The sequence below is a fragment of the Cornus florida genome, unplaced genomic scaffold (genome assembly GCF_030987335.1).
Source record: "Cornus florida cultivar Cherokee Brave unplaced genomic scaffold, ASM3098733v1 CherokeeBrave_3.0.0_Hap2_Chr05, whole genome shotgun sequence".
Lineage (NCBI taxonomy): Eukaryota > Viridiplantae > Streptophyta > Magnoliopsida > Cornales > Cornaceae > Cornus > Cornus florida.
In genome coordinates, this window is record NW_026775575.1 from 81,632,783 (window position 1) to 81,647,370 (window position 14,588).

General features: G+C 35.4%; 2 protein-coding genes across 2 annotated transcripts; both read right to left on the minus strand.

Moving 5' to 3' along the window:
- Positions 1–4,373: 4,373 nt before the first annotated feature.
- Positions 4,374–5,778, minus strand: LOC132309561 (uncharacterized). Its single transcript, XM_059807855.1, has 3 exons — positions 5,721–5,778; positions 5,302–5,631; positions 4,374–4,681 (listed from the first exon to the last, which is right to left on the minus strand). Exons 1-3 carry the CDS (start codon positions 5,776–5,778, stop codon positions 4,491–4,493), a joined length of 579 nt encoding a protein of 192 aa, XP_059663838.1. The 3' UTR covers positions 4,374–4,490.
- Positions 5,779–6,746: 968 nt separating this feature from the next.
- LOC132307155 (uncharacterized) lies at positions 6,747–12,043 on the minus strand. The gene is made up of 3 exons (XM_059804837.1): positions 11,576–12,043; positions 11,452–11,494; positions 6,747–7,284 (listed from the first exon to the last, which is right to left on the minus strand). The coding sequence occupies exons 1-3, from the start codon at positions 11,867–11,869 to the stop codon at positions 7,115–7,117; spliced, it is 507 nt and encodes a 168-aa protein (XP_059660820.1). The 5' UTR covers positions 11,870–12,043; the 3' UTR covers positions 6,747–7,114.
- Between the last annotated feature and the right edge of the window lie 2,545 nt (positions 12,044–14,588).

Below are 14,588 nucleotides of genomic sequence, written 5' to 3' on the forward strand. Positions count from 1 at the left end.
TTTATTAGGGATTTGTGTTGTACCTTTTTTATTGACCTGAACGTCCTCTTTATAGAGGTGTCAAGTTACATTAAAATAGGAGTATTATACCTCTTACTTCTCCAATACGGAAGGAGAACTTATTCTCTTCTTTATCCGAGAAATTGGAGTTTATCCTGATTTATAAACTTGTATGACGGTTAAACTTCCTGGGTGTAGATTCCTTACTCCCCCCCCCCCCACCCACCCACCCAATTCTCATCTTTGCATGTCGAACGTAGAGAATGTAAATATTTATGTCTTAGAGTTATCCTTTACCCTGACATATTTATTAACTGGGTCAATCAGTAAAGATAGCATATACATATTTTATCTACTGAATAAATACAAATGGGCTCATCAAGCCCATCTGGTTAGCGCTTTTCATTACTATGCTAAAGGTCCCCTCCCTTTAGCACACAAATCTCTTTTTAATTAATGCTGGAATCTAGCAGGAGGAGGCTAATATGTGGCAATGCCGAAAGTTGACAAGTGGCTGCGGAAGCTGGCACTCACTGATCCCGCCTTATTTGGCCCTTTTAATATGAGTTATCCATAAAAATTCACTTTAATACAAGGACGAGAATTACGAGTTTCATTCATCCGGTGCCCTTATAGTACATGTTATTTGAATGTCAATCCCTTATAATACGGGGATACGAATTATGAGATTTATTCAGCCCGGACCCTTATATAATACGGGGCATTTAATGTCAATCCCTTATAATACGGGGATGAGAATTATAGGACTCATTCAACCTGGGCTCTTATAGTACAGGACACTCTAATGTCAATCCCTTATAATACGGGAAAGAGAATTACGAGATTCATTCAGCCCGGATCCTTATAATATGGGGCACTTTAATGTCAATCCCTTATAATACAGATATGAGAATTACGGGATTCATTCAGCCCGAACCCTTATAATACGGGACACTTTAATGTCAATCGAGGATGAGAATTACGGGATTCATTCAGCCCGAACCCTTATAATACGGAGTACTTTAATGGCAATCCCTTATAATACGTGGATGAGAATTATGGGGCACTTTAAAACAATAAAATAAATTTAAATTGAAGACAGACCTTATCAAAAGTCGGTGCAACTAAAATGAACTTTATTAATGGCGAAACTATATTCTAGCCCTAAAGCTAACTAAATATGAAAACATAGCTAGAAACCAATACGAAGCAAGTACTATGCGACACAAAACTAAAGCTAATACTAATATGGAATTTCAATTTTACTAGAACTATTTTCTAAGGTGTTCAACATTGCAGAGGTGATCTAGATGTCTTCTGCCCAGGGTTTCTAACTGGTAGGTTCCCAACTAGGAGTAATTTTCTCCTTATTGGACTCTTTGACATCACGAGTGGTTGACAAGGTCTCCTGGCAGGAACCTTCTTTCCTTCACATGAAAGTTATAATATCGAGACACCACTTACTGGTATGCTGCCTTTTAGTTCTGAGCTTGTTCTCTCCTTTATGGTGAACGTCTCTAGTCTCTATTAAACCTGCAGTACTTATCACTCGCCCTCCTTATTGGATGTGGTTTCAACTTAGATGGCCACTTTAAGGTGGGATCATCCTGGATTTATAGGAGGATCTGACTTATTGGATTGTTCAAGGGAGTGAATTTGGTGTAGCTATCCTGTCCCCTGGGTCTTTGTCACTGGCAGGCTTATTAAACTTAGCGTTTCTTTCATCTTTGAAGCTGGCGGCGAGCCTCTTCTTTGTCTCCTCTCTTATTGCCGGCTTCTTTGTTCTTCCAGTAATTCATGGGGTCTTCAGCATTCATATGTTTTTATGCCTTGACCAGTAATTCTGTCATTGTACCTGGTGGATCCTTTAATAGAGAGAACAAGAATTTGAAGTGTTGTAGTCCTCCCATGAAGGCTGTATGGGCCACTTTGTCATCCACTTCATCAACCTGTAACATCTCTACCAGCATACGACACATCCTTCTGGTGTCGGGGGGTGGGAGTACGCAACTCCCTTTGTTGATCTCCCGTTATGCTATGCTTTACTTTATCAGCATCGTCGTTGCCTTCAGCACGTGCAACGGGGATTGCTATGTGTTGCATAATTGCCGCATTTTGTTGGACCAGTTGATTCATGCCTTAACTAAGGTTTTGAATCTGTTGTTCCAACTCTACGATACGTTCCCCGTCGTTTGAAATACGCCTAGGTGCGTTCTCATGACGGGAAGCATGCACCGACCGATCTCCCCTAGCACGAGATTGGGTACATCGTGACCTGTCCCTCCCACGATGGGATTGGCTATGGTGACCGCCATCATGGTGTGACTTAGTCAAGGCATGAATCAATTGGTCCAACAAAATGCAAATTCTTTCATTTACATGAAAAAAAAGAGTGTGTGAATTTTAGAGAGAGAAATAAATGAGGGTAATTTTATCTTTTAAGTTTGTTAATATTTTGGATTAAAATGAATTAGAAAACTAGGCGTAAAATTATCTTTTCGCATGCTTTTAACGGTGTCAACAACTAAAAAAAATAAAATTGGACCTAAGTGATGATAATTTTTATAAGATATTTCAATATGATATTTGGCCAAACCTCGGGTGTCAATGAAATTAACCCTATTATCAAATTATCCATATAGCATAAAAAAATTTCATACAACTGAAAATTGTTTTTCACTTGCACACAGATGTACTATCAAACCATCCTCTTTATTTATCAATTTTTCTTATATAGGGACAAATTATCATGTAATCGTTAGGTGACACATGAAATTATCAATTTCTTTTTCTTTTTTTCTTTTTTTATAGATAAATTTAAATAAGATAAAAATGACAGTGTCACACAATTTATCTTTGGGTGATTTATTGATTTGTACACTCTAATAATATTATAAGGGAGTAAATTGTCAAAAATTTGAAAGTAAGTCCTAATAATAATTGCAGATAAGGTAGGAAATGACAGTTTTAGATACTCAAACCCTTATCATTCACTTTGGGAGGTAAATGAGATATCACTTTGACCACAAGACCTTGATCATTGACAGGCAGTTGACACCTTGTAAAATTGATGAAGTTGAGATGCGCATGTAAATCTGATCTTGTAATTGAGATGTAGTTGAGATCAAGTTATTTGGGTTTGCATTAATTGGTGGGAAGAAAGCTTCAAAAGAGCCGCTATGAGTTGGGTATGTCAGGAGAGTTGTGCCTCTGGGATTGTCATCTCTCTTCAAACCTTGTTTATTCACAACGTAGGTCCAGTTTTTGTTGCTATCTTCCAACCCTGGAAACTAGACTGCATGAGACCAGGGGTTGAGTGGTGCAGGAGGATGCAGAGCAATCTATGTGTGCTTTAGGTTAGAGGATCCAGAAGGAGAGAGGGTCTTGAACTTTTTACACCTTATTTTAGAAGGCAAGAAAGTATTATTAGGCTACAACATTTAGTAGTCAAGTCAACAAATTAGTAATTTGGGGGTGGGGGTTTGTAAAAAAAAAAAAAAAAACTAGTTTCAGGAAATTAGTGCACAACAAAGATTTGTGTAACACCTTGATTCTCAAGGAGAGTTTAGTACAATTTTCTCAAAAAGAAAACCCTCAACATTCGATCTTCAGACTGAAATCTTTGAAAAAAAAAAAAAAAAAAGAGTAATTGAGAGAGTGGGTGATTATCAATTTGTTCTCATACTTTATAACAACTCAATTATGTGTTACCTTTAAGTTGGACCAAAAAAATGAACATACATTTATTTTCGGTTTTATTATTATTTTATAAATAACTTTTTCACCCTTTTTATGTCTAATTTTGAATATAAATAATTTAGTTTGTTTATTTAACTTTATGTACCATCTTTATAGTTTCTTTGCATCTGGCACCAAATGAATTAACATTAAATACTTTAGGATCCAAGTAATTTCTAAATATTTTAGGATCCAAGTAATTTTTAAAAAACTGATGCTTTTGGACTAACATTGGTTCTAGGAAACAAGTTGTCTTTGGAGTAGGTCAGTTTGTTAGAAAACAAGGTGCGTCTGGACTTGGGTGATCCTAGAAAATAAATTTGTTTTGGGGAAAACTAGTTTTTTTTTTTGGAAAGCAAATGTATAGGAAAGAAGGCTTTTTTTAAAAAAATAATTTCAGAATACATCAAATATGTTAGGTTACTCTGTTTCGCTATTTCATTTTCTTCAATTTTGATGATTTTTTTAGTTGCTAGTTCATACCTTTAATGGGTAAGTGATAAGGCTCCATCAAACCTTAATTGGATTCTGAATTTGCAATAATAATTGACCACAAACACTGGTGATGTATAGAAAGAGAAAATTTTATTTCATATTTAAATTCCTAAAGATATATAATATTACATTGAATCAGCAGCTGTATATAATATGATGGACATACTATTACAATAACTTTTTCTTAGACTTGTATTTATATATATATATATATAATCATGCACAATAGATCAACTAAATTTATATTTGTGACTTGACTAAGATGAAGTTGGAGCACAAGCAAGGGATGCAGATGATTCACTAGAGATGGGACCAGCAGCTTCCCCAGATGCAGGACCAGCAGCTGTGGCAGATGCTGGACCAGAAGCTGCACCAGAACTTAAAAACTCGGTCATTTCACGGCGTGAACTGCTCCGTTGAGCCTTGCAGAATTCCGGCAAAAACACTCCTGTAGACGATGTTACAAACCTTATAACCTTGATGTAAATACCCAATGCATTTTGCTAGAAGGTAAAAAAATAACTTGAGTGCATATATATGCTCATGTATATTAGTAAGGGCAAAAGAAGAATGCTTGAACACAAAAATCTATTTAGTTAGGTGATTTATTTGTGCAATGATTTTATGTTTTTGACTAGATACGTTTAAAAAGTTGTAGTATTGAATATGGAATAAGATCCTTTCGTGACGTTCAGTGCACCAAAGATAGTAAGAATCACCCTAAAGCAGTGTGGAGGCTGATTAGCAACCGTATTGAGTGCACTGGAGAGGATTTTGGTCTATTGAATATGATGAGAGAGATATATTACCACCAAAAGTGTTGCTCAAGTGGTACCTCTTATTTTTTAAAGCTAGAGGGTTAAAGGTTTCTCAACACAATAAATGAATGTGTTTGTAACTTATCTACCTAAATAAAAAATGAGAAAGAAATAGTAATCAATGATGGGCCTGCAATATTAATGATATGGTATCATCAATTGTCTATTTATATTTGGTATGAAAATGGAGAAACTAAAGTCTGAAAATGGTGAGTTTGGATTATAAATTTCAGTGGGAAGCAATACTCACCTTCAGCCAAAGCCAAATTGTAGTAGAGGTCAACAATGTTGGGGCAGTTGTAGTAACACGCCGGCGAGCAGAGGCTGGCGGTGAAGCGAGGGTCGAGAAGGGAGTCCGAAGAGATGCCAAGAGAGAACCTATCAACCCCACAAGCACTCATGCACTCATCACTCTCAATCCATTCAGGCATTTTCTTCACAACCACTTCAGAAGTCTCACAATGGTATTTCATGGCTCCTCCATCGCTCGACGCGGAGGTCTCCAACGCGCATCTCTTCCCAGAAGACGCGATCGAAAATGAGCACATTCCAGCCGGCAGTTCCTCACATACAATCTCACCTACACACAGTTACACAGTACGTCAAAGGAGATGAAAAATAAGTTGGTGAAAAACAGGATCATAATAAGACTTGTTATGGGGTACTTACCAAGAGTTCCTTGTAGGAAGAGAGAGAAAACAAGGAAAATGATCATCAATGATGCCATATTGGAAAAGGTTTGTGTGTGTGTATGAATGAAGAGTGAGTAATGAGTATGTTGGTATGAAATATTTTTGGGTAGAGAAGGTGGTGTTTATATAGAGGAGAGAATAGTGAAAATCAAATAAATGACAATTTAGGAGTATAAAAATTGTTTTGGTAGGTGAAAATCAATACAAATGACACATTTTTAGGAGCATAACGAGTGGTTTTTTGGTGGTAACGAAACCGACTTGGGTTGATTCTTTGTTTTCTGTTTTGTCCAATTTTATAATAATATATGATTTTGGTTTAAATAAAGGGATCATTTAGGGGCACTTGGCAGGCTGAGATTGATTTTGACAGCCGGAGCCAACAAGCCAGGCTGCCCTTTGTTGTTATTATTGAGGCTTCTAGTTCTAACCTGAATGCTGAATTCGTTGGTTTTGTGGTGTTTGATAGGGAAATGTTTGGTTGTTCTAGTGCTAATTACGCTTGAAATTAAAGAACAACGAAATGAAAATAAAAATTGGTCCAGTATTATCCTTTTGATTATGACATGATTGTACATGTAACAACATTCAAAGGTTCAACATGTAACAATATATTCGGTGTATCCAGTGCACTGAGTCATCAGAGCCTTTCGTTCTCACACGTGTTGTGCACCAGGCATATTGAATAGAGTATCTCCTTTTCTTTCAAAATGAAAGGTGAAGAGTCAAACATCGGCATCGTCAAAATGATCCGAATAAGCACTCACAGCATCCTCATCCTCCGACTTTAGAGGATGTAACATTTTTCTGTACATAATATACATACATACAGATAAACACGCTCAAATTGGGAAACTGGACCAACTAAACAATACCCAAAAAAATTAGTCCCACTTCATGTCATCTCATAAATTTTTATTGGTTATTTTCCATTCTTATATATAATTGCTTAACTTGGTAATAGGTATTTATTGATTTCAAATTGAACCACAGGCAGGGGAGATTCTAGCAAATTGCACATCGTTAAATGATTGCCATACCCGGTGACACTTATTGTTACATGCAAGGAAAATGTCCGAGACCAAAAAAAACAATTGTGACTAACGTTTCTCAATCTCAATCTCAATCTCTATTACCTGACAATGCATTCCACATATTTTGCTACAAGTTCACGTCCATTAACAGAACATGAAGATCTTACATAAAGCATAAAAACATCTGGGAACAAAGAACTGTTTCAAAATACCACCTATTGACTAAAATCATGACAAAAATTGCCTCTTGATTGCATCGACCCTCAACCGAAAAGGAAGGAGGACATCAGAGCATGAGAGGCCGTGCAATCAGTACCTGAAGAACAAAGGAAAAGCATCAAGCTTCTTCAACTACTGGTTTTGGGGTGCTTTCTTCTTCTTTCTTCAAGCCTGGGACAACTCCTGGTTTTGGGGTGCTTGCTTCTTTTTTCTCCAAGCCTGGAATATATCTCCAACAGCGCTTGTGAACACCACTTATTTTTTTGGGAGCATCTGCAGCTGGCAAACCTGCATAAACACAGCATCAATTTACCAGGTACCTAAGAAGCACGGATACAGATACGAAACACGAATACGACACGACACCGACACGGCGACATGACAAATCCAAAAAAATTAGGACACGGGCACGACGAATAGTATATATATATATATATATATATATGATGTAATACTTTAAAAATTATTAAATGTTACTATTTTTCATCAACCTCACAATGAAAAAAAAACACAAATCATAACTCATAACTAATAAACTATATAAGAACAATGTTGCAGAGTTATAAAACCAAATAAAAAACAAGACATTAGAATAATAACTAGTATCATTTAATCATCATTGCAACTTTACTCCAAATACAAAAGCATAGACAAAAAGGATTATTAACATTCATGACTGTTTAACATTTAGGACTTTACTGTTAGCACTCAACATTCACAAAAACCTAAAGGCTAGTCCCCAAAAAACGATACAAAAACCAAGTCAGTGTACTATAATCTATTCCCATCCATCATTTGACCTAGGACTTTTACCATTTACAATACCAAAAGGGTAGTACAAAACCAAAAAAAAAAAAGAACATATCAGCATTCAAAAAAAAAAAAAAAATTTCCAGAAGTGTCCGTGCCGTGTCCATGTCCGCGGAGTGTCCGAGTCGTGTCCGAAAATTAAAAATAAAAAATTCCAGACACGTTTTTTGGCGTATCCGACGCGTGTCCGTGTCTGACACGTGTCGGACACAGATTCTTTGCCCATTTTGGAGTGTCCGTGCTTCCTAGCCAGGTACAAAGATCGAAATAACTTATGAGTAGAAAATCTGACCAAACTAGTAAATATGTTTCAGCAATTCTTATAGTTTTAAATACTACCACTGAAACTAGATAAACTCTCTTCTTAAGAAGTAAACCTGACAGACATAAATGACAATGAATAAAAATTAACCACAAATAACCAGCTATGCTCAGCTAGTAATTAGGACATTTTATGTGTTCTATCATAAGATGGACCATAATTATTCTGAGAACAATTTAATTTGGGAAAGTGAGTACCCAATTTAAACCCCTCAACATAGCGTATGATGTGTAAAATTTTCTGGATGCATTTCTATTAAAAATTAATAAAACTGGAAGCAACTTAAGAAGGCATTTTTTCCAATTCTTAAAGAACCAACACATCACAACATTTCGTGGACATTTGTATTCCTACTATAACCAGCTTCTTTTATCAACTACAGAGAGTTTTACATCCAGACTCGCAACCTATTTCTTTACCCTGTTCTATCCAGAGAGACATTTTTCAGCTAAAACCTGGGTGATCAAGATATCTCGTGCTACCACAGCCCAATACCTTTTTGACACCTTTGGTTCCAACTTCCAAACCCTTAAACTTGCACCCATCAGTCTCCTCGGAGTTTTACTCCTTAGTAGAACAGAGAATGTTAATATTGAACCTGACCAAACAATCTCATTACAAATAAGTTCGTTTTGTATCAGATCATTTAGTCTGCATAATTATCTCAACGACCCCATTTTAGCTGAGCTGAATGGACATATATCTCTTGGCTGAATTTCTTCTTCAATTTCAAAATATATCAGTGTGTATAGAATTCATCATCTCCATTATACAGCTCTAATAATATGGACAACTCTTTAATCTCTTGCTGATTTTTCCAACAACATGGACAACACAATGGGGATAGCCTTCCCCCTACCTTAAGCCTCCCGAATCCCATGTCTCACTTCCACGAGTTGAACCTTGGAGCTTTCCTAATGAAGGAAAAAGAAGATAATCTTTAAGCTAGCAGCCAGCGTTTCTTCATTATTATTGGACCAAAATAGTGACATTTCTTGATTCTTTGCAATCAATATTAACTCTCTTTAATTTTCTGTGCATAATTTACAAAGTTTAAATAAATACACAAGACAATTCTGGGTCCCCTTGAACCTACGAAGTTGTCTAGATGTTCTTCTTTGAAGAATGTCCTACCTTCCTTTATAGTTCTTGTTCTTTTCCATCTTACAATGATTTTTATTCCTTGTTAGTAAGCTACTCTAAGTAAAAACTTGCTTTTTCCCATTGCTCCAACGCTCTAAGTCCTTCATACATGTTCTAATTTGTGATGGTAGAATCGCTCGATACTCATATCAGCTCCACAAAACCCCATCATTGCTTTGTTTAGGTATAAACATAATAAGAATATCACAGAGGCTTTTCTAAATTATTATACTTTCCATGGAACCAAGTTGATTTTCTGATATGCTTTATTACTGCCTAGGAATGTACTGAACCACTGTTCAAAATTTAATGCAGGAAACCAAATAAAATGAAATTCACCATTAAGATTTTTCCAGGAGAGCTGTAATAGGGTTATGGACTGATTTCTGTGGCTAAAACCATAATGGAGCATGCTTTGAAGAGTGATTGATTTATGTGGCTAAAACCGTAATAAAGTATGCTATGAAGAGTGAACTATGGATTTTCTCAAAGATGCAAACACGTTCAGTAACTTGGTCATAATTCCTTATCTCATGTCCAGATTGCACGCACAATTTTAGGCTAGCTAGATAGCTAACTAAATAAACCTTCGAAGAACATCGAATTTAACAAATTCAAATACTATGTAACATAGACTAAAGTGATTTTTGTCCTTAACCAGTTAAGTGATGATGCTTCTATTGTCCATGTGTGGTTGCATTCCTATGAGGGTAAATTTACCATGCCATATACCTTCATATGACCCCCACCTTTTGTAGTATTTCTATGATAACATATCTTACAACACAAATTATCTTTCTAGTAGTACAGGGGCACTATAATGCATTTATGTTCTACTAATCTTATATTATTCGAAGGCGTGTCGGTGTTCAAACAACCCACAAACCTTACCGTTATCAATTGTGTTTAATTGGTAGTTTGAACAGGAGCCTTCAACATTAGTACCAAAATAAAATAATACCGAGCCCATTTAATAACTCTCATCCTTCCAAAGCCACCAAAAACACAAATGCACAATATCAAATCTGAAAATAACAGACTCATCCAACTTCCACGGAATTCGAGCAACCAGGATGCATCATCACCATCTCCCATATCCAATCTCAATTGGAACACAATCCAATTAGAAGCACTCCCTATATCAATGTTTCTCGGAAGATCTTCAACTTCAAATGCCTTAAATTTGAGAAACTATCTACAATTTCTGTTGTCACTAAGATCATTGCTAACTCCTATGACCACATCCCCTGGAACAAAATAGCTTCTTGCACCAGCTGAATTCGAAGATCTCATCAAGTGGTAGAAGTTTCAATAATGTCAGATTTTTTGTGTTACTAAGAAATGACTCCTCCTTAAGCAATTTCATTTAACAGACCAAATAGAACCATTGAACCACCAGCTCATTAAACCGACTTGATAGTCTAATAATATAGAGAGCTCCAAAGACTACTCACTCAACATGTTTCTTTTCTTTGTGTTGTTTTAAAAGGGACCAACCAGAGGCCTGATCTAGAGAAGTTCCTTTACTCATTGAACCCACTCGGTAAACTGCTGATCTAGAGAGCTTCCAAGACTATTCGCTCACCATTCAAGTGTGTAGAAGCATTAGAAGAATTCGAGTCTACCAAAGGTCCTGAGAAACCTTTAAAAAGGAAATGACTTTAGCTATAAGTCACAATATGCCTCCAACAAAACTAAACTTTCTTGTATTGTTTGGTTGATACAATTTAATCTGAGCTTGAATACCAAAAAGAAAACAACTAAATTTTCATGCCGTTCTCACTGGCAAACGGTAGAACATTCACACCCAAACATACTGTCTTGCCACATTCATTCCCCAGTTGCTTCTTCATATTGTTTTTAACATGTAGCCTCTGAACCCAGGATCATATATCACAAAGCCTATACAAACCTAATGCTCCGTTCCACAGTCTAGAAAAGTGTATGAAAAGAAAGACAAATGCACACCAAAGTTATCCATTTAGACTACAAAATGTTATTTTAAACTAACCCCTAACAAAACCATTTGGCCTCCATGAGTTGATTTTTCTATTTTTTACTTTTTGCCCCATTATTTTTGGCTTCAATTTCTCTCTTTTTTCGTCCCCATTCTCTCAAAAACCATAAGGTAATCATCAAGGAAGAACACTAAAATTCATAAAATAGGAAATGAAACTCACCATTCTTATGGACCAAACCCCAAGCTTTGCCATGTCTACCGTCCTGCAACACCCCAAAAAATCAACCCAAAAGAAAAATAATAGGTAAATATATGCACAAGTACATAGAGAGATAGTCCGCGACCTTGTAGAGATTGATCTTGACGATCTCATACGAAACACCGGTCCAGTGAGCCTTAGCCATGTGGTATCCAATTCCCCAATTGGGGAGAAAGCTAGCCACCTCGATTAGATTTTTCTTCTTCTTGCGCCTCCGCTTCTTCGTAGCCGTCTCCGCCACAGAAGATGCCGGATTTGTAGAAGTAGAAGCACTGGTTGCAGAGGACGCGCTGAAATTTCTGAGGAAGTTCAACGAAACCCTGAAGAAGTTAGCCGTTTTCTCCATTGGAGCTGCTCTGTTTGCCAGAGTACTCGCCATTTTCAGACTCTCTCTGCCCTCGACTTCAGCTTCCTAATGTGTTGTGTTACAGTGTTACATCTAGGGCTGCTGCAAGTTGTTCTGGCCCAACCCAACCCAACCTCAACCCGAATTCGGATTGGATTGGACCAGCCCGAATTGTACCCAACATGGGTTATGGCCATAATCCGGACTCAGTATTTTGACGGGTCGATCCGGGTTTCACGGCTTGAGGTTTTTTTTTTTTTTTTTAAAAAAAAAAAGGTTGTGAAAGAGAGCTCGCAGAGGACGAAGAAGAGATCGCATCGAATTCTAATCTCGAAATGGCTTTTGATTCCACAAACTCCAAATCTGAGAGAGACTTTACAGAATCATATACAGATTACAGAGCGAGAAAGTAGAGAGAGAGGCCTGGTTGGAGCTAGTGAGTATTTTGGCAGTACTCTCAGTAATTTAGAGAGAGAGAGTGGAGATAGTTTTCATCGGACGACTAAGAACGAAGAAGGAATTAGTGGGGTGATCCAAATCGGATGGGCCCTGGGCTCACTCAGTGATGTCATATTGTCGTGGGTGTGAAAGAGACTTTGCAAACAATTTTTTTAAAAAAACAATAACATGTACTGTACTATTAAAACCAAACGGTTTATGAGCTCAACAGTGAATATTGGGCGTTTGTTGCTTTATTTTTTCTAAGAATAAGTTACATTTACACCCTCTCCAGATTAGGTCATTTTTCACTCAGATGAAAATTTTAATTTTAATTTTTATTCATATTTAAAAGAGTGATTTTTCACTTGGAATGCAAGTGAAATACTTTTTAGGTATAAAATGACTACTCAACCCTTTTGACCATTTGTTGATTTAAAAAAAAAAAAATGTATTTTAATTTTTTCATGACAAAAAACGTTTGCTACATGTAACTATTGCCTTTTGCTATTCTCTCTTTTTTATTACGTTTAAAAGTTTTTTTTTATTTTTTTCCTCCTGACAATGACATTAGCTATTATAATTATTTAATTGCTTAATTAAGAAAGACTCTTATTTCTTTCTTAATTGCTTACATATCTTATTTCTTTTTTAATTGCTTGCATATTAAAATGTAAAATAATTGTTATAATCATATTAGCATCTTGCAAAATTCGAATTTTTTTTTTTTTTTTTTTAACGAAAAACCTCGTTACACCTGTAATACAATTGGCCAACAAATTTTAATTTTAATTGAAAACCTTTAAAACAATTGTAATTTTTTTTTAAACCTCTAAAATTATAACCTGTTGTAGTCCAATTTTTAAAACCTATTAGCGGATTGCAAATTTTTAAAACCCAATTGATAAGCCAAAATATGTGCTATGTCTGTAATCCAATTTTGAAAACATGTTACAGCAACTTAAAGCCTCAAAATATATCAACATATTCCCAACTTAAAGTCTCAAAATACATAAATAATTCCCAACTTAAAGTTGCAAAATATCATAAATACCAAATACCAAAAAATCCCATCTCAATGGTCCATGTTACTTTTCTTCTTCTACTTCCTAGTGTAACATGAAGCCTGAAATGAAACCAAAAATATTTATTATAATACAATTATATACCTGAGAGCTTTGTTTTTTGTTGTTATTAGGATCAATAAATGAACTACGTACCTAAGAGCCTTGTGTTGATGTGCATTGAGTTGCTCTTGTTGCCGCTGCCCTACCTAAAGCCTAATATGAAAACAAAATCATAAATAACATACAATAATGCTGAAGCCAAACAATATTGAGCCACTTCAACATCAATGTTGATATCAGTACAGCCTTTCAACATCTCAAATATGATTATCACATCTTCATCTGCTTTTACCAACATTCTCTGATCAGTTCCAAAAAATTTAAAGAAAAAATTCAATGCCGCACCTTATTGAACATCATTTTTCAGCAACACAATAACATTATTATACAGCATGACATAACTGAACTTGTTTGGATGAACATTCTCTATTACATGTATGTGTCCCTCAAAGTGAATAATGATATCATGCAATCTGTCATATGCCATTTCAACCTAGAATAACACACAACAAACATGTCAGATAATATCTTTTTTAAAATAAAATAAAAAACTTCACTGGAATTAGAAATGAAATGCAGACTCACAGAAAATTATATATATATACTCAATACACTCAAAATTCATTAATTCAATTCAGTATGAGATCAACTGAACATAAAAATTATAACCATAAATAAAAATGGCATATTTTACACGAAAAAAAAAAAAAAAAAAAAAAAAAACAAAACAAAAGGAAACAATTAAATCAGAGGATAAATTGATAGAAAAAAAAAAAAAAAAAAAAAAAGAAAAAAAAAGACTAATTGCAATCATATAATACAAAAAATATATATATACTCAATACACTCAAAATTCATCGATTCAATTTAGTATGAACATAAAAATTATAACTGTTCTAGTAGATTTTCAGAAATAAAAATAGCATATTTTACACACGGAGAAGGAAAAAAAAAAAAGAGTCTAAAACGAGAACTAGAAATTTCATTAAATTACAGTTAATAAACCTTAATTTAAGCAAACCTCCATCAAATTAGGGTTAATAAGAAATGAAATGCAAACATAAACATTTAGGGTATGATCGTACTGAAATTAGGGTTTTTCAACCGTCCAAGATTCAGTCTTTTTCATATAGGAAAACAAGATTCAGGAAGATGATCCGACAGTCCCTGAAGAGAAAGTAGTGGAT